The 21,146-nt window shown below is 47.3% G+C and overlaps 1 protein-coding gene across 5 annotated transcripts in view; it reads right to left on the reverse strand.

Moving 5' to 3' along the window:
* Window positions 1-736: 736 nt before the first annotated feature.
* Window positions 737-21,146, reverse strand: part of ZFAND3 (zinc finger AN1-type containing 3) — a 336,930-nt gene continuing 316,520 nt past the window's right edge. For all 5 annotated transcript variants that reach the window (XM_023212706.1, XM_023212704.1, XM_023212705.1 and 2 more), the window contains one exon: window positions 737-3,108. In XM_023212706.1, coding sequence (XP_023068474.1) covers window positions 2,954-3,108 — 155 coding nt within the window. In that variant the 3' untranslated portion in view covers window positions 737-2,953. The remainder of the gene's footprint in view (window positions 3,109-21,146) is intronic.

Here is a 21,146-nt window from a genome sequence, read left to right on the forward strand (position 1 = left end):
GTGCAATCTCGGCTCACTGCAAGCTCTGCCTCCCACGTTCACGCCATTGTCTGGCCTCAGCCTCCCGAGCAGCTGGGACTACAGGTGCCTGTCACCACACCGGCTAACTTTTTGTATTTTTAGTAGAGACGGGGTTTCACCGTGGTCTTGATCTCCTGACCTCGTGATCTGCCCACCTCTGTCTCCCAAAGTGCTGGGATTACAGGCGTGACCCACGGCGCCCGGCCTACGAAATGCTTTTTAAACATTTAAAAATGTAGTAAGTTCATCCTATACACTAGAGTGCCACAGCACACACCTCCCTCCAAGCCAGCCTTCGGGAGCCTTCGGCATCCATCCTGGAGGCCCTTCCTAGGGTGGGGTTCAGGTCTAGGGCATGCTGCCTTCCCTCAAGACTCAGCACCCGCTCCACTCACGCCTGGGGCCCTCAGGGCTGGGGCTCATTTTCTCATCTCCTCCAGTGTGTAACCTCCTGGCTGCTGGCACAGGCTTGGCCCTGCAGACCCACCTTTACCCCAAGGCCAGCCCCGCAGCTGCCCAGGGCAGAGGCCCCCAACAAAAAGCAAGGAAGCGGCTGTTTAGCCCGGACACTAACCGGACGAGTGCCCCCAAGTACTGCAGACGGACTCTGCACACAAGGCCCCCATCTCTTTCCAGCCCTGGCCAGGGAGATGGGTCAGTTTTCCCAGCAACCCAGGGGGCACTTAGGAGAATGGGTGAAACAAGGAAGCGAAACTTTCATACGATTGGTTTAATTTTTTTTTTTCAGCAGGAGAAAAAAGAATAAAGTTACAAGATTCTTTTAATATTTTCACAATGTTAAAACTAAAACTGAGCTCTAGGCTATGTGTGTAAGTAAATCTAGAACACAAAAGGGTTAAATAAGATTTTCTCTTTTAAAGATACAAGAATTTAAGCTTTCCTTACATTTAACAAACTTCACAGAACAGATACTGCAGGGGAACAAGCCCCCCCCCCCCACCCAGCTCTAAGTCAGGAAGCGAACACGGGCTTTGCTCCCCTGGGCCGGCTCCCCAGGGCTCCCTCCCAAGCTGCCTCCACGCAGCAGGCAGTGGGCAGGGCCTGGGGAGGCCGGGATGGGAGCGCGCAGCCTCTTCGGGACCAGAGCTTGGCGGAGGCCTAGGCGGGGCTGCCTCACTGAGGATGGCCTGTATGGTGGCCGAGGGCTGTGGCTTGACAGCAGTGGTAAACGCTGGGCAGACCTGGCCCCTCTGCCCTGGGCTGCCCTAGAGCAAGACACCGGTCTGGGTCCTGAAGCAAGAATTAAGGCCGGGGATTTTGCAGCGGGTTCCACTCTGGTGGGTGGAGGGTGGGAAGAGCATGACTTCCTATTTCAGTATGTCGGATCAAAAAAACATTTGCAGTTGCAGGTGTTCAGTTGTTAATTTGCAGACAGAGTTGAACCATTTGTTGTTTTATAAAAAGGAAAGTTGCTGGGTTAAACTATTCCAGTAGCCTGTGTGTGGGCAGATCCACGCTGCCTCTGCAGGGGCCTCCTGCCCTCACCCACCTGGATCAGATGCGGACCTAGAATCACTGGGACCGCTCACCCTGCCTGGGCTTTCAAGAGAATCCTGATCCGTCCACCCAGCCCCAGCCCCACCTGACTGCTAGTGATTTCCTAACATGGGCAATGAGGCCCACCCCCACCCTTCCCCATCTGGCCTGAGCAGCTACAGCTGCCGAACTCCTCTGGGAACATGAGGGGGCACAGGTGGAGAAATGTCCCCTCAGGCCCTCACCCACCAGAGCAAATACCACTCTCGGAGCTGGGCCACAGCCACAAACTGCTGTTCTAGACAGATCCAAACCCACTGTCCCTGGGACGTATGCTGCCTTCCCTTACTAAACTTGCTATGTGGTAGATGTGGACTGGGTGTCCTTGGACTATGGGGCTGCATAGAAACGAGAATGGAGGCCACGGCATCATCCTCTTGGCCCCTGGAGGCACGGGCGGCTCCAGCTGGAAGGGGCAGAGCCCGTGGGTGGCAGCTTCCCTAGCTGCTCCCAGCACTTCTACTGATTCTTGTTGGCTATGAAATGTCTTTTTAAAAAACTCCCAATATCGAAATCTGGCTGCAGAGGCCAGTGTGCAGACCCAGCCACCGCGCTGTGCTGCCATTCGCCGCATCTGGTCCGTGCCAGATCCCTGCACTGGCGAATGGCAGACCAGAGCCGGCGGGGGCAGGGCACTCTGGCTGCTTCTCATGACCTTGGATCCTGTGTAGAAAAGGCGGGTCTCGTTCGTGGACTAGTCTTGAGTGGAGCTAATTTTCAAAGTGAGGTTACTGTTTCTCTTCTTGTGTGATGAGTTTTTTCATAGCAAGTCAGGTAAAAAAATTTCCATAAGAATCTGTCCCCCACCCCCCATTTCCAGCTCTGTGGGAGAGTGAGGCCACCACCCAGCCCAGCCACGTGGCCAGTCTCAGCAGCCTCCTGTGGCCAAGGCACACGTGGCCATCAGGTATCCCGGCTACTGGGACTAAGGATAAGTGAAGAGGTGAAAGGCCGAACATTAAACAGAGTTTCTGGCAAAGCCATGTGCGTCGTGGGAACTTTAACACCAGCTTCTACTCCTCTATTAACTCAGAGTCTCCGTCTGGAACACTTTCCACTTAAGGCTTTTTATAAGTTTGACTCCAGCAGTGACAGGTATGTGTTGTTTTAAATCCACTAGCCATGCTCAAAAAAAAATATTCTTCATGTTTTAATTTTATACAATGGCTAGCAGGCACCTTAGTAACCAGCCAGAAATCAATTTCAACCACCATCAACCCCTAAACTACAGTACCAGGATGGCTGGCTAAAGAAAGGAAACGGACTGGCTGCAGTCTGACGCGTGCCCAGTACAAGGTGTCTGGCTGACTTTGTCCTAAATAAGGCTAACATTAGTGAACTAAGAACAGCGTCATGTGGTGGCCATGCCTGGCCTTCAGGAGCACCCCTCCCCGATGCGCTGGCAGGAGCGCCCCACTTTCCGGTCCAGCTTCACCATTTTCATGATGGCTTCCTCCCGGCCACGGCCCATGTGGTCGAATGTGCAGTCGTGCTGCTCGGGAAGGCGATGTAACATACAGAACACATAACCTGCAGCAGTGGGAGAAGCAGAGGAAAGAGAGTATTAGGGTGGCCTCCAAGTGCACAGAGCCTCACTATTGCCTTTGTCCAGAGGATGGAAGGGCATCCCAGTGGGTGGACAACAGTCACTGCAGGGGTTCCTGATGCAGCAGAGAGCTCACTCCAACTACCCACACCCTGTAGCAAGAGGGTCAGCACTTCGCATTCCACAGCTGCTCAAGCCCGTCTGACGCCCTCCGAACTCACAAGCTATGGCTGCTCAGAGGCTGCCCTTGCCTGGACCCTTGAAGGGCAGAACCCTAAGTTGATGGCTGCAGTGAGACACAGCCCTCTCCTTGGAAATGAGTGGGCTCTGCGCCCCCCTCCAGCACCACGCAGGCGGAAGAGCACAGGCTGTCAGCTCAGCACTTTGCTTGGCTCAGGAAAACTGTGATTTCCACCACAGGATGCCCACCATTTCTAGGAGGCAGGAGAAATGATTATGTCTTAAATGACATTGCACCTCCTGTACAGCCGGGGCTAGAGAGGATGGTGGGAGTGATCAAACCACAACCCACAAATGAGTGGGGGCTCTCAAAGGAAAGTGGATTATTTCTAGTGCTAGAAAAGGTATTCGACAGAAACAGAGGAAAGGACAGCAATGCTGGGCTCGAATCGCCATCTCCAAGGAACCTGACACTTCTTCTTCTTTTTTTTTTTTTGAGAGGGAGTCTTGCTCTGTCACCCAGGCTGGAGTATAGTGGCACAATCTCGGCTCACTGCAACCTCCGCCTCCCACGTTTCACGCCATTCTCCTGCCTCAGTCTCCTGAGTAGCTGGGACTACAGGCGCCCGCCACCGCTCCAGGCTAATTTTTTGTATTTTTAGTAGAGACGGGGTTTCACCGTGTTAGCCAGGATGGTCTCGATCTCCTGACCTTGCGATCTGCCCGCCTCGGCCTCCCAAAGTGCTGGGATTACAGGCGTGAGCCACCACACCCAGCCAGAACCTGATACTTCTAACTTCACCAGGAAGGTAGGCAAGGTTGAGATCCCCACACTCAGGGCCTCCCAACTGTCCTTCCCTCCCAGAAGTGCAGGATGCTGCAAGGCTCTTTTTGAAGCAGAGAAATCCGAGGGAGACACTGGTCTGGTAAATAAGAGAAAAAGACCAGTGATGAAAGATCAAGAGGCCTCCCAAGCAGGAGCTGGTACAGGTAATGTCACTCTGGGCCGGGAACAAGGAGAACACAGGGTGCACAGCTGCACCAGGTGTCACCCATTCCCTCCCGCTTCCCAGGCAATTTCTAGAGCGGCTGATATGCATGTGGAGCACAGACGTCTGAGGTCCGCAGGGTCTGCTGGCTGTCTCTTTCAGGAACACTGGGGAGAACAAGATCAGGGCTAGGAAGACACCTGCCAGTGCTGGCTGGCTCCTCACCACCTTCTTATCCCATCGGCATTAACTCATCACACCTCTAGGCCCCGTGCGCCTAGATCAGGTTCACAGGAGAAGCTTCTGGGTGAGTCCAGATCCATTCCTAAACCTGCTCCCCCTGTCTGCAGCAGGCATCCCACCGCAGCCTGCCCAGGCAAACACTCTCCTCACTTGTTTTCCAAGCCAACGGCATCTCTTTTCAGATTTCTTTCTTTTAAGCCCTCATCCAGGCCATAAAGAACAGCCCTTGCAAACTGACTCATCCCTCCTCACATCAAGTTCTTTTCAGAGATGTAGAGGCTGTGCTTTTAGAAGAGCAGCAAGAGCCCAAGCAAGGAAGAAGTGGCCAGGATGAACAACAGTTTCCACAGCCTTAAGATTTAAGATTAATATTCAATAGCCTTAACTTCTAAGATTAACTTCACCTATATTCCTCGGCCTGAAGGAAGGAGAGTGTGTGGTGTCTTCAACGGCTGGGGACCAACCAGCCTCAAGGATGTAGCTGGCGCTCACACCCTACTAGGAAGCCTGGAGCCCAGGCTGTGTGCAAGGGACATGTACACAGCCTGGGGGGCTGGGAGTGACCCAGCTGAGCTTGGGCTATCCATTGTGTGAGAAAACACATTATTAACTGCTTCCCAGGGAGAACAGGGCAATATATTTGACTCTAAATTGGGATTGGGTTTAAGGAAAAGAACAGAGATGAAATTTTTGTCTCCTGAGAAGCCAAGCTCCCACTTGGTCCAAAAGCAAAGTTAAGATTAATGAGCTCATGTGTTATATTTACTGATAAGTTCATTACTCGAAGATATTGGATACCAGTTGTCTTTCTCCTAAAGGATTTTGCAGCAGAGGCGTGGATGGCCTCAATATGCATCCTCCATCTAACAAGCAAAATCATCTTTTCGTAGCAAAGCCTACCTGGTGAGGGAGAACCTGCTGCCAGTCAGGGCTTAGGGTAGGGGCACCAGCAGGATGGCATCAGGATGTGTCTGTAGACATTTCTGTCACCAAGTCCTGACATATTTCTGTACTTTCAGCATCTACAATAAGGGGTGGGTGGACCCCTGCTGCCCATTCCCTTCCCTTTCTTCAAGATACTGGGATGATTCAGAAGGTCCCAGGGGCTCTCCTCTCCTTCTGATGAATGGTGCTGGCTGAATAAAAGCAGCAGGAAATGGATTACCACTGGAATTAACTTGGCTCCTGGCTCAGCTTAACACCTCATTAGTCAAAGACAGACTGGGGTGGAAGGCAAAGGCTGCATCTGGCCCCCCTTCTCCATGTTTGCTTTAGCTTGCCTTCCGCCAGCTAGTGAGCAGCCAACTTGGTGGATGTGAGAGCCCCAGGCCTCCGGAAGAAGGAACAGGGAGTGACACCCACAGTAGCTACCCTGATATTCCCTCTACCGCCCAGGGAGTAGCTACCTGATATTCCCTTTACCCTCTATCACAGTAGCTACCCTGATATTCCCTCTACCAGCCCAAAACACCTTATTTCTCTGCCCAGGTTCTGTGAACCTGTTAGACACATTTTGACACCTGGCTTAGATTTCTTTCTTTCTTTTTTTTTTTTTTGAGACAGGGTCTTGCTCTGTCACCAGGCTGGAGTGCTGTGGTGCGATCATAGCTCACTGCAGCCTCAACCTTCTGGGCTCAAGAGGTCCTCCTGCCTCAGCCTCCCCAGTAGCTGTGACTACAAGCACACATCACCACACCTAGCTATTTTCTTATATTTTATTTTTGTAGAGACAAGGTTTCACTGTGTTGCCCAGGCTGGTCTCACACTCCTGGCTTCAAGCATTCCTCCCGGCTCGACTTTTCCAAGTGCTGGGATTGCTGGGATGAGAAGGCATCCTCTAATCCCAGCACTTTGAGAGGCCAAGGCAGGAGGAATGTTTTCAGAAATCCACACCCAGCCAGCTTGCATTTTTGAAAGGTAAAAACTATTAAACAGCAGATAGATTTTGGGAGCAGCGCTGGTAGCAATGAGAATATATGGCATTGTAATAATTCACTGGAGAAAAGTTTGGGGGAAACTCTGGAGGGCTAACTTCCCAAGAAGCTGCACTGAAGTTATTAGATGGCATAAATTAAGCTCAATTCCTTCTCCTGTCAGGATCATTCACTAAGAGGAAGTTATGTCTGGAACTTGTCCCAAATGCTGAGCAGATATTATCTACCGACAGCAGCCAATGGCGAAATGCATTTTGGTGTCAGAAGGGGGTTGTCCTGGATACAGGGGATGGCGGGCAGAGGTGCATGGGAATGACTGGTGGATGGGATGAATCTTTATCCTCTTTTCTTGGTACTCACAGATCTGTGTCCAGAAACCACTGCAAGCATCATGAACTTTGGGTTGCTCTCTGACTGAATTCTGGGATCCAAGCTGGGTATGGAGAGAGATGAGTCCAGGCTGCTACAGAAGATTATTTTCCATAATTTCAATGATGAGCAGTTTTAGAGCACAGAGGATTTATAGTCGTGTTAGCTAGGCCAGCCTTAACACTTCCTCTACATCATTTGTTAGAAACCAGTAAGGGCCTTTCCAGAGAGGGCCAAGGACGGTGGCATCCAGAAGGGATGAAGACACTAAGGACACCGAACTGACCTGCTGAACTATGACAGCAGCTCTGGTATTATTACCCAGGGTATCATGTATTTCTTTTTTCCCCAGATTTTAAAAAGTTATATATTAAAATCAAAATCAGATAAAGCCACATATTCAGAGCCGGCTGATCTTTGACAAAGTCAATGAGAACTTACACTGGGGAGAGGAAATCCCCTTCAATAAACGGTGCTCAGAGAATTGGCCTGCCACATGCAGAAGAGTGAGACTGGACCCCTGCCTCTCACCACACACAAAAATCAACTCAAAATGGACTCAAGACTTCAACTCAAGACCTGAAACTATAAGAATACTACAAGAAAACCGAGAAAAAACTCTTATGGACATTAATCTAGGCAAAGAATTTATGACTAAGACCTCAAAAGCACAGGCAACAAACACAAAAACAGACAAATGAGACTTAACTAACTAAAAGCTTCTGCACAGCAAAAGAAATGATCAACTGGGCAAAGAGAAAACCTGCCAAATGGGAAAAAATATCTGCAAACTATTCATCTGACAGAGGACTAATATCCAGAGTACATAAGGTACTTAACAGGAAAAAAAAATCCTATTAAAAATTGGGCAAAGGACATGAATAGATAACTATCAAAAGAAGATATACAGTAAACAGGTGTATGAAAAAAATACTCAACATCACTAATTACCAGAGAAATACAAATCAAAACCACAATGAGCTATATTATCTTACCCCAGTCACTATGGCTATTATTACAAAGACAAAAAAGAATAACAGATCCTGGTGAGGATGCAGAGAAGAGAGAACTCCCACTGTTGGTGGGAATGTAAACTAGGAAAGCCACTAGAGAAACCAGTATGCAAATTTCTCAAAAAACTAAGAATTCTCATTTGATCCAGCAATCCCACCACAGGGTATCTACCCAAAGGAAAAAAAAAATCAATACATCAATAAGGCCTGCATTCGCATGTTTATTGTGGCACTATTCACAAAAGCAAAGATACGAAATCAACCTCAGTGTCCATCAAGGGATGAATGGATAAATAAAATGTGGTATATACACACAAAGGAGTACTCTTCAGTCAAAAAGAATGAAATCATGTCAGTTGCAGCAACATGGATGGAACTGGAAGTCATTATCTTAAGTGAAATACACCAGGCACACAAAGGCAAATATCCCATGTTCTCACTTATATTCAGGAGCTAACTAATTTAAACACATGGAGGTAGAGAGTGAAAAGAGACAGACTGGGAGGGTGAGTGTCGGGAGGGAGGAGGATGAAGAGAAGTGGACTAAAGGGTATAAACACATAGTAAGATAGAAGGAATAAATTCAATATTAGATAGTGCAGTAGGATGACTATACTTAGCAGAAATGTACTGTACTCGTGTGACAGACACCCTAACCCTGACCTGATCACATGCATTATATACATGTAACAGAATTTCTCATGTACCCCATACATTTGTACAAATAAAAAAAATCAAATTCACTGACTCATTTACATACATACATTCCCATATCTGTATTTTCCTTATGGCCCTATTGTTCAGTAGCATGTAATTTTAAAAACATTTCAACAGATTTTTGCTTACTGTAGCTATATATCATTTGGTGCTTTGAAGGGATAAAGGACGATAAGGGATAGGGGAATATGGTTAAAAGGATGCTCACCCCACAAAAAGAGAGGGGAAGAGTCACGGCAAAGTGGTTGAAAATGTAATCTGCCTGCTAAATGTGGTTTAACCATAGCCCTTTCCCCTGCCAAGTCACATGACTGGCTACCCTGCTCCTTCGAGCACAGCATTACTGGATTTTCATGAAATACTGGTCCAGGAGGAAGCTGCAGAGCTTCCTTAAGGATACCTGAGTTGTGTTCAGTAAATCTGCACAAAACGCTCAAGAACTTGTGTGGGTGTCCCTTTGCTTTCTGGCACTGAAGAGCAATATGGGATGAGCCCTTGATTTCAAAGGGAGGGTGAAACAGCAGGTCTGCAGGCACTGTGCTCCATGACTCCACTTTCCATGGCCCTCTGGACTGAGGCCTCTCTGCCTGCCACCATCCTGGCTTCTTACAGGCCGCCCTTAGCATGGAAAGAAGGAGAGCAGGACTAGTGAGGAGGCCCAACCACAGCAGGTAGTACCAGTCACCCCCTGTGATCTGAGGGGAAGGTCTCCCCAGGGTCTCCACCAGCTACACCCACCATCTGAGAAGACCTCCTTCAAGTGAGCAGACAGCATCGAGAGGGGGCACATGGAACAGGAACGGAAGAAGAGGATGCCTGTCCAGACAGTCACAGTGGCTGAACCACCTAAGGCTGTCATCCCTGGGCCCCGCCCAACCCTGCGGCTGTGGACAGCAAGTGACGAGGGCAGAGTAATCACTTCCCTGACTGTCACTACCAAAGACACAAGATTATAGCAAAAGGCAAAAACACAATTCAAGACCTATCTAAAGCTCTGTCCTGAAAGAATCCCATGTGAATGAGAAATGCAGGAGGCAGTTTTCAGCTCACTCACCAGAACAGAGAGGCCGGGGGATAGGGACACCTCTCTCGGGAGAACAGGTATTTCAATGGAGGCCACTCATAAAATATTAAACCAGCACATCTGGACTCAGCCCTCCTGATGCAGAAATGGGGCCTATGGCCCTAAAGACCCATGTGCCACATAAACCTGAAGATGCCCAATACCTAAAGGGCCTTAGAAACACATTCCCAGCAGAAAACTGAACTGAGGAGCATTTTTCCAAGACCCATAAAAATCTGACATGCAGAGCTCTAAAACTGCTCATTTGGCGGGAACCAAACTTCTAACATGACCCTACAGCTTTTAAAGCTAACATGTGAAATGGATACAATTCATTCAGATCTCTCATCCACAGCTACACCTCACCTCTGTCTACACGGGGAGTAGGCGTGGGTGTTTTGAGACTAAACCTACATGACTGAGAACAATCTGCACAAATGCCATCATTAGGCAAAGGTGCCACAACATCCAACACCTTGTTCTAAGTGCTGTGAAAATTGTAACATCTCACTCACTCATATACAAAAATCAACATCAATCACTGCCCAAAAGGAACACTCCAAGGTGTAACTCAACCTAGAAGGTCGGGCTGGGTCTGTATTCTGTGTTTTTTACCTCTCGTAATGCTGGCAGGCTAGGCATGGAGGGCAGCTGAACCAAGTCAAGTAGCGTCGGCTGGTTCCCTTCCCCCAGTGGCCACAGGGAATGGCTGCTGTAAGGAGCCTGGGGAGGCAGGTGGAGCAGGAGCTGGAGGGCAGAGGGAAGGAGCCCATCTTACATCCTGCCTGAGGTGAGACCTCTACCCTTGGCTGAGGCCCCTGGACCCTATAGACCAGCATTTCCCTCCAATTCCTAAGAATTGGGTAGGTGTTAGAACTGTCCATTTACACAGAATTTCCTGAGGGAGACAAAGAAGGTGATGCTGAAAGTCACAAAAGTTGAGCCCTTGACATTTTGATTCAATCGGTGCCAGACAGAAATGTTGCTTATTGGCTTTATCTTGAAGTAAAAATAATTATTTCAAGTTGGCAAAACTGGGCAGCTCTGGATACTTTTGGACTATAATTAATTAAACATTTGCTTTCTTGCAGACCCCTTCACTTGGAAGCTCCCTCAAGTGGCTGTTTTATTAAAGCCACAGACCAGGGAGGGCTGCAGCTCCAGCTGCTCAGGTGTTTTTACCTCATTTGCAAATGTTTTACACTTCCTTGCTCATTTAAATTTCAAATTGTCAAAAGTTGCAGGAGGACCTAAAAATACTGATGAGCCTTGGGGATGAGGTACTGTAACACGCTCTGCTGGTGTGCAGCCCGAGGTGGCAGCATGCTGCTGTCTGCACAGAGGCACCTGCTCCCCACCCCCCAGCCTGTGCTGGGGGCAGCACAGTGATGGGGCCCTGGCAGGTATATCTGGTTCTGTGGTAAATCAGAGACTATTCCTGTGGATGCACATGAGCTCCAGCAGACAGAAGCTACCAAGACCTCCCAAAGCATCCTGAGTTGACCCTTCAAATCTCAACTCATTAATAGGTACCACTTGGCATCTAAAGTGTCTGTTTCAAAAATAAATGACAAATATCCCTGACTCATCTTCCTTAAATGATCAAGCAACCTTATTTTTTAAAAAATCATATTTTTCCAGCAAAGTAACAACTGTTTAAAGGTCAGGACAGCTCACTGGCCTCATAGTTCAGATGTAAGTACACGTTGGGAACAGCAGGTGGTTACAGGGAAGCTTGTTGTAAAGCATTAGCCATTTATACTCCCACCTGCAGCAATCCCTGGATTATACCACATCCGCTGACCCAATGCCCAAGGCAGAATTTGTAGCACAGAAATGTATTATATTAAAGGATCTAAATGCATTTTATTTCATCAGGCCAGGGTACAGGCAAAGCGGCTGCAGGTGTTTCGGGAATGGAATGCATCTGCTTTACATTCTCCTCCATTCCTGGCTTTGCACGGTAAGGGGAAAATCATTAGACTCCAATACACAGAACTGGATCCCAGTTTGCTGAGTTGGCTGACACAGTGCTCTGCTGGGCTGAGAAGAGAACCACTGGATGGACAGAAGTCAGCTGCCCAGGGTGCTGGAACCAAAGCCACAGTGAATCAATAAGCTGGGCATCGGTCTGTCTGCTTTTCAAAGAGAAGGAAAACTTGCAATTTAGAAAAGCCCACGCTCCTCCTCAACAATTTCATAAGAAACACTAAATCATATCGAGACAGCTCTAAAACAGAAGCAATCATCTGCTTTCCTCCAAATAAATTAAAATATCAGTTACATGCCAGCTAAATGTTAGAACCAAAAGCAGTATGATAGAGGCAAAGATACAAAAGCCTTGTGCAAAGAACTCATAAGGCAGCTGTGCGCCGTCAGCGGTGATCGAGAGCCCTCCCTTGGCATGTGCCCTCACATCACTCTCAGAAAGCCGTCAGCGGTGCAGGCAAGAAAACTGTGCCACAGTCCAGCTTAACGAAGCTCCCCATGTAGTTTGTACACATGCCATTTTAAAAGTATAAAAAAATTCACCACTGTTCATGTCCTTTATTATTGTTTCTCCAGACAGCCCCATTCTTGCAAAAGCTCTAATTACCTCTTTCCTCTCTGTGGAGAATATCGTTTCGTCCCAGTAATGTCTCCTTCTATCACCCAGCTCAAGCAGCTCTCACTTTACCTGACAGCCAGAGAACAAGCCTTCCATCGCTCACTCTTGCCTCCATGTAGGAAAAGCTATTTTTGCAACCCAGGGGGTAGGGGGTTAGGAGGCCCATACCATGAAAGATATTGTGACTTATGAGAACTCTCCTCCAAGCAAGCCCTTCAATGCCCAGCATACAAGGAGACAGGGGCTGGCTGCAGGCTCATATGCTAGGCTGTTTTATCTGGAGATGAACATATATTTAAAAACTAAGAGAAAATGGCTCAAGGCAGTTTTTGCCACAAGAATAATGAAATGACTTGCTCTTTCAAACATCATTTCATTTCAGTAGCTGAAAGCAGGTGGCATTAACCACTTGGTACCTGGGGTAGTCTTTAGGGTCCAAAACCCCCTAAGGAGGCACCTGCACTCCTAGCAGGCCCCTCCACCTCCTCCAGCCTCTACACGGCTCTCAGGGGAAGAGTGCTGTGCTGGTAAGAAACTTCTCTTTTGGGAATGATCTTATTCTTCTTTCAGTAGGCTCCTGATTTGTTTGGCCTTCTCTTTTAGCATTTCCCAATCTTTTAAAACATTATCTTCTCAGACAGAACAGTCTCCTAAAAAACCAGCTCCAAAGTTAAAGTAGAGATGACACATTCTATCCAGGAGCTGCTGAGGACACAGCCTGGGCCCGTGGAGGTAACTCAGTTGCCAGGCTCCTGACACATGGCTCGCCAGGGAGCTGTGGCCGGTTTAGCCTCCCTGAAGGCACCTTTGCAGGGAAGAGTCAGTTCATCCAAGGCACAGAATGTCTGAGTGGCAATGTGGTCAGGGGGCATCAGACTATAAATGCCATACATCTCTCTCCAGAGAAACACCTGGAAAAGAAAGGAACATTTTCCCCATCTTTCCCAACTGACCTTTCAATCAACACGCTGGGATCACAGGGTGTACGCAGATAAGAAACTGGAGTCAGGAGAGACCTGTAGCTTAGTCCCAACCCTGCTTCCCCAGCAAGTCCCTTAACAGCTGAACTATACATTCTCTTTCAGGCTAACACAGCACGAGTGTGTGCTTTGGACCCCAAGTACTGAATTCAGGTTCCCGCTGCTCTGCTTTGACAGTTATGTCAGGTAAAGTGAGGGCTGCTTTGACATTACTGGCTCAGGGCAAGCCATTTAACCTTGAAGAACCTCAGCTGTGTCTGCTATAAGATGGGGTTGTTATGGGCATAACAGAACACTGTGCCTTTGAAGCACCCGGCATGTGCTCGAGGAAGGCTGGTTGGTTCTGGGATGATTCTTCAGAGTGTGGTCATCCCTTTTGCCATTTTGCCCTACATGGTGCAGCTGACATACTTGGCATTACGACTCTGACCCCTTCCCCCATCATGCCTGTTCCTTCCTCCTCCATTCACACAGCCTTTTTTCTGCCCCATTTGCTTTCACCTCCCCATCTAGATTCTGGTTCCATTCTCCTTTGAGAAGTCACTGCCAACAAAAGAGAATGAACGTGGAAATCTTCCTCTGAACATATGATGTACAAGTTTCCTCTCTCCCCCTCCACAAGCCTGTTTTTACAGACTATAATGCATGCTAAGTGACAAACTCAGTAAAAATTTCTGAAGATATGCAAATTTCAGAGAAATCTGAATTAAATATACAAAGACTACACAGTGCAGCCTGGAAAGCACTCAGTGGTTAGGGACACCATGAAAGGGACACAGAAATTTTCCAAGGACATCAGAGAGGAGCTTCTCTGCCCTGGCAGAGGCATCGCCACAGGTACAGCTGAGTATTCTGCAAGACTCTGTCACAAACAGAGGCAGAGCATGCGTTGCCCAGTTTGGTCGTGTACTGACCATTTGCTGAAAAGCCTCATGTCTACTTCCCCGAGTCTGTCAGGCTGGGGGCTGTGGTGAAAGGAAGAGCAGGAGAAAGGAATGGGCTGTAGACATTCTGCAAACAATCTACGTTTTCACCCAAACTGTGCCAGCGTCACATGCACTTGTTTTATATGCTTGTGTTAAGAATGAAGTTTCTCTAAGGGCTTCTTGTTTTCACCACGATAACTCAAAAAAGTCATTCAGAGGAGTTAAAAGTACAAGCATGCTTTTGCCATTTCCACAAAATCTGAACTGCAAAGTCATAAGTCCTACAACGTCTGCTGTCCACTGTTCTAAGACTGTGTGGTGGGGGTGGGGGTGGGGACGGGCAGAGAAGCTGGCTTCTTGATTCTCCATGTTTAAAGTTAGTTTATTTACAAACAACTCCCATGAAGGGGAAGAGGCTTATTCAGTGTCAGAAAAATATTTTCTGCAGACGTGAGTTCAAATCTGAAGTCAGACTACACACTATAGTGAAAGCCCTACTGAATGGATAGCCCACTAAAGGACTCTACAAATCTCCTGTGTGGAAGGTATTAATAACCCCATAGCCCAGCTCCATTTCACTTGGGGGTGTAGGAGAGGGGACTCAGATATGACGACTTCACCGAATGGTTACAATTTGGGTATAAAAAACACCCCATGAACGGCTGGACATGGTGGCGCATGTCTGTAATCCCAGCACTTTGTGGCACTGAGGCAGGAGGATCACTTGCAACCAGGAGGTCAAGGCTGCAGTAAGCCGTTATCGAGCCACTGCACTCTAGCCTGGGCAACAGACCAAGACCCTGTCTCAAAACAAAACAGAAAACAAAACAAAACACCCCATGAACGGAGCCTGAAAATCGCTAAATCTAATGACCCTTTTCAATTCTCACTTAGAACCTCTGGAAAGCTGACTACTCCCGTGGACTCTGTGACACCTGCTTACCTTGTTTTCCTTCTCTTTCTCTGATAGCTCTTCATCTGCTGTCCTTGAAATATTAGCATTATTCAGTGCTGGACCTTCTTTCTGTCTTAATCCTACACTCTTCTTCAAGGTTAAAATTCTAACTATGTATGCTAACAATTTTGAAATTTCTCTCTCTGCCCCAGACCTCTCTTTGGAGCTCCCTATCTGTGCATTCAATTATCTACTTGGCATCTCAGGTATTTCAGACTTGAGATGTCTAACATAGTACACTTGCTACTTCCTCACAAATCTGCTTCTTCTTCAGTGTCTCCCATTCTAAGAGAATAGGGCCACCATGCAGCCAGTGGCTCATGACACAAACCTGGAGTCATCACTGATATCTGCCTTACTGTTCACATTCAATTACTGAGTCCTGTGGATATTATTTCCAAAAATCAAATCCATTTACTTCTTGCCCTCTCTACTGCCACCACCTGGTCAAAGCCACCAGTATCTTTTTCCAAGGCTACTGCAACAGCCTCCTTTAGGTGGTCGCCCCACATCAAATCCACCTTCCTCAGGGCAGCTGACGTGATGAGATGATGAGATCCAGCCCTGTCTGTGATTACCATGCTCCTTTACTTAATGGTTCCCCACTGATTACAATAAAAACTTCCTCACTGAAGCATGATCTCAACACTGGCTGTCGCTTCCCCTTGTGCCATTTATTCCTTTGCATCATATGTCCCAGACACACCAACTTCCAAATGAAATTCTTGGTTATTCAAGCCTTAGCTTCAATGACTTCCTCAGGAAGATATTCCTGAACCCTCAGACTAGGTTAGGGCCCAGCTGGATGCTTTCAAGGCATCTTGAACTTTCCCTTCAATCACTAGTCACAATTTTAATTTAGTGTCATTTGTGGAATTTGTTCATTTAACTTGTCTCCTTGGCTAGATTTCATAAAATCAAGTACCAGGCTTCTGTAATTTATCACATATCCTCTATCCCTAAAATACTGCTTGGTTCACTCAAAATATTTTGGTCAGGGAAAGGAATGACAGGTTAGGTACAGAAAGACTGTGTTCTCTGAACCTTAGGGAGCAAGCAAAGGCCAATCAGGTATTCAAGGGGCCAAATCCAATATCCTCACCTCAACCTCTACAGCATTTGTCCACTTTTCCATTTCTTGAAAAACTTCTATTTTTCGTCTTCTGTGATGTCACACTCCTTTCTTCCCACCTGACCAACTGCTGCTCCTTGGAATCATTCATGGCTTCTCCTCTAAAATCACCCAGCATGACATCCTCCTGCATTTTCTCCTTAAGTAATTTCTTCCAGATCCAAGTAGGGTATCAATGCTAATGCCTCTTGAACTTACATTTCCATCCATCAATTCCTCTCAAATCCAAATCCCGATATCCAGTGGCCTACTTGACAAACACTTCTGGCTAGAATAATGTTTGCTAGGAATTTCAACTGTACCATGTTCGAAACAACTCTTCATCTTTTTGATCTCTCCATTGGTTTATCTCCTCATCTTCTCTGCCTCAGTAAGTGGCAATATATCCACCCAGCTGCTGTTCAAGTCAGGCTCTGGGCTCATTCTTGACTCCTCTCTTTTCTTTACTTCTCACACTGACTTTATTAGAGGTTTGGTTAGATCTAAACAATGTCCTGAATCGGCCCCGCATCTCTTCTCATGCGAATGTCCTGTGGCAGGAATAAGCTCCACATGCTGATGGAAGAGAAAGGCAGCCAGCTGGGCTGGAGTGCGGTGAGGCCAACGGCTCCACCAGGCTGCTATAGCTCAGGCGTGTTGCCTGCTTCTGCCTTTGCTGCCCTCCAGCAGTTGGAAGGAATTTCTGGATTTTTTAAAACAATTATTGACCTGAGATATACTTGTTTTATATTTGTTTATTCTTACTTTGCCTATTTAAAGGTAATACATGAATATAATAAAAATTCAAATTGCATAAAATGATATACAGCAGAAAGTCTCCCATCCCATTCTCTCAGTTACCCTCTCCAGCAACCACCACCACTGTCTGTTTGTATGTATTCTTGAGAGCCCATACATCTATGCATACACAAGCATGTGTTTCTCTCCCAGAGAAATATATTTTTTTCTTTCTCCTTTTTTTTTTTTTTTTTTTTTTTTTTGAGACGGAGTCTCACTCTGTCGCCCAGGCTGGAGTGCAGTGGCTGGATCTCAGCTCACTGCAAGCTCCGCCTCCCGGGTTCACGCCATTCTCCTGCCTCAGCCTCAGAGTAGCAGGGACTACAGGCGTCCGCCACCTCGCCCGGCTAGCTTTTGTATTTTTTAGTAGAGACGGGGTTTCACCGTGTTAGCCAGGATGGTCTCGATCTCCTGACCTCGTGATCCGCCCGTCTCGGCCTCCCAAAGTGCTGGGATTACAGGCTTGAGCCACCGCACCCGGCCTATTTTTTCTTTATCTTTCTTTCTTTTTTTTTTCTCACTATGTTACCCAGGTTGGTCTCCAATGCCAGAGCTCAACTGATACTCCCTACCTCGGCCTCCCAAGTGCTAAGATTACAGGCATGAGCCACTGTGCCTGGCTCTCCAAGAGAATATTTTTAAAATTTAAGTCAGATCACTCCTTTGCTTAAAACCCTTCAATGCCTTCTCACTACGTTTACAATAATCAGATTCTTTGCAAAGACATGCAAGCCCCCAACTGATCCCTGCTGCGTCTCCACTCTCCTCCCGCACTGTGCTCCGGCCAGGCTGGCCAGCTTTCTCTTCCTCAGATACACCAAGTTTGTTCCTCCCTCCAGGGCCTTTGTTCTGTCTAGGGCACTGCTCTCCCAGCTCTCTGAATGGCTGGCTCTCCCAGCTTTTATGTTCAGCTCAGCTTTCATGTCCTCCCAGGTGCTCGCCTCCCCCTTCCCTATTTGCGGCTCCCCCTTTCCCTTATCACTCTGTCATTTTATTACATCGTATCTCCAACTCCCATCAGAAATTACCTTGTTTATCTGTTCCCTTGCTTACTGCATCTCTCCCCCAAAGAATAAAACCACCAAGAGGTCAGGGACTTTTGTCAGTTTTATTCCTTGCTCTTCCTCTACAACTCAATAAAGATGAAGAGAATGAATAAATAATTTGAGTAAACATCTGACTCATTAAAAATAGAAAAATATTGCTTCTAGCAATAAGATAGAAAAACAGAAAAATATTACTTCTAGCAATATTTAATGCTAGTAACTGTGCCCCTTCCCCTCACAAGAGAACACCATCACCATGTGGTTCATCCAGCTACCTGGGTGAACACAAGCGCACGGGCACGACTGAAAAATTACTGCTGTCTGGCTTGTGGTGTATCCTGTTTTTTGCAGTAGCACGTTTACTTTCCTAATAGTGCCTTTCTATTGCCGTTATTCACAGGAGCCTGCATTTGCTGAGCTCACTCTTAGAGGTAACCCAGAAACGTCCAAGATGGCACTGGATACTCTCCTGGAACTGAAACTTTGCGGCTGCTCATAATTACAAACGAGTGGAGTACACACAATGCAGAACTGAATGTAACCACACAATTCCCACTGACATCCATTTCCTATTCCACCCTGGTATTTTGGTGAGTTACTCCAGATTCCATAGAAAATTAATTCTGGGTTCGAGGGAAAAGCAGTTTAATTGATGCAAGAGTATTAACATAAACCTAGCCCTTTAGTTTGTAAATCTGGGACCCCCACTTCCTGGGTGAATCTGGAACATACGGTGCAGAGCTCAGGGAAACAAATGTCACTGTGCGCTGACTCACAGCTGCCATGGTCCAAGAAAGAACAGCACTGAGTGTGTGGAGAACAGTGGCTGGCTGTGCACAGCATGTGTCCTCGTGACCCTCAGAGTCCTCAGGGCACAGACAGGTGGCTGCCAGCCTGTCTCCTGGACCCATAGGACCCATCTTCACCTGTGGAAGCCACTGCCTGCCACCTCTCACCCTATGGCCTAGAGCGAAAGCAAGTATTTACTACTAATAAAGAAATCTAATATCGGCATGGAACACACTTATCCCTAGAGCTCCCTTGCGGCCCCAAGGTACTTTTCTGGAGGAGCCATCAGAGCAAATGAAACAGGCCTGCCTTGGATCATGCAGAGATCTGTCTTCTGTGGAAGACAAGTACTCCCCACAGGCCAGAGTCATCTGTCTTCCAGTCACCCACCCAGGCACTGTACATTTTAGCATGTGCACCAGTTGGTATGGCCTGTGATCGTGAACAAGGAAGTATCCAAAGCAACATGGGACTTCCCCTGTAATCTTCTTTGGACTGTGTCACAGGCACTGTAATGGGGTATAGTAATACACTAGACAGTACAGGTGGCTCTACCTCTCATTTCCATAGGCAACAACAGAGAAAGGGAACACCCTTCAAATCTCAAGAGGAAATAAGCAGTGGCATCCTCAGGCGCTGGCAGCTGTGGCCAAACACCACTCTCAGGTCAATGCCAGTGGACTTTCCACATCCACCATCACACCTCCATTTATGCCCCTCCTCCATTTCCAGACATTTCTAGTCCTTCTCTACTGTGTCTCTTTTCTCTCCAACACATGGATTTCTTTTTATTTGTCGTGACCATTTTTGTTTCTCAAAAAAGTAAAAGGAAAAGGAAATCCACAGCTATGACTGCCTTAATACCTGCTCCACAGAGCAGGGAGCCTTCTGGACTGCAGGCTCAAGGGCAGGCCAAGCTTGGTGATGCTGGTAAGTGTCCACACCAAGCAGCTCTTACGTGTGTACCTCTCATTTGTCTACACAGCTCACCAGAAATGTGTTCATTTCCTTTTTTCTTTCTTTCTTTTTTTAAAATTGAGATGGAGTCTTGCTCTGTTGCCCAGGCTGGAGTGCAGTGGCTCACTGCAACCTGCAACTCCCAGATTCCAGTGATTCTTCTGCCTCAGCCTCCTGAGTAGCTGGGATTACAGGTGCATGCTACCACGCCTGACTAATTTTTGTATTTTTAGTAGAGACAGGGTTTCACCATGTTGGTCAGGCTGGTCTCGAACTCCTGACCTCAGGTGATCCGCTCGCCTTGGCCCAGGCGTAAGCCACTGCACTCAGCCTCACGTGTTCAATTCTTAACTGAGCTCTGTCTAACCCTGAATTAGGGATGGGGATGCCTGCGCAAAACTCGGAGATGTAGAAAGGTGAGAAATTTCTTAGAGAAGTCAGTTGATCCAATTATTTTAGGCAGTTCTCCAATGAACTATAGGACTAACACATCCACCTTTTTCAGTTTTTTTTGCCTCTAAACTTTGCTATAGTATTTCATGGTCAGTCTCAACTATCCAGATCTTAAGTCTGCTAGCTCCTTTTCCAAATAGTTAAGAGTGCCACCTCTCAGCACTTATTCCCAACTTATCCAGAGCTTGTTCCTTTTGAGTCTCTGGGAATGTATCACCTGTCACGCCCCTCATGGGTCCTGTCCCAGGAACCTTAGCTCGCTAAGCAACATGACTTTGAGAGACTGAACAGTTCTAGTGCCCCCTGACATCAGGCAGGTTGGTGAAAGCCAACAACCCATGAAAGCTCCATTCATAGGGATCTGGTTACTGGCAGATATACTGACCTCTAAGGCAGTCTTCTCCATGTCTGCCTTCCAAAAGATGGCAATGCTCTCCAAATGCAAATTCTCTTTTTGTAACACTGACTACAGTATCCACCAACACTAGAGTTTATGCTGGCACACAATCTTATTCAGGCTCGTGGCTGGCAACAAGATGGCAAAACGTGAAGTGGTGAAGCTTTTCTTAGTCTGCGTCTCCAGGCCCCAGCAACTGAGGACTAAGGGCTATCATGTGATCTTATCAGGACTTTGGTCTGCTTAGGTTGTTTCTCAACCTATTGATCTTCTCAGAGTAAAGGTGCTATAGAAATCTCATCTAATAAATAAAGGATGCAGGCTCCAGTGTTGGGATTTCAGTCCAGCAAGGGAAAGAAGCTATCAAGCTCAAGGAGTCAAAAGTATTTATTGGTCACCTGTGCACTGTTTACAGAGCTCTATTCTAGGGGCTGGGTGGAGGAGAAGGGAAAAAAAGAAGTCACTAGGTTCTGCCTTTTGAGATAGTTGGAGAC

The sequence above is a fragment of the Piliocolobus tephrosceles genome, chromosome 5 (genome assembly GCF_002776525.5).
Source record: "Piliocolobus tephrosceles isolate RC106 chromosome 5, ASM277652v3, whole genome shotgun sequence".
Classification (NCBI taxonomy): Eukaryota; Metazoa; Chordata; class Mammalia; order Primates; family Cercopithecidae; genus Piliocolobus; species Piliocolobus tephrosceles.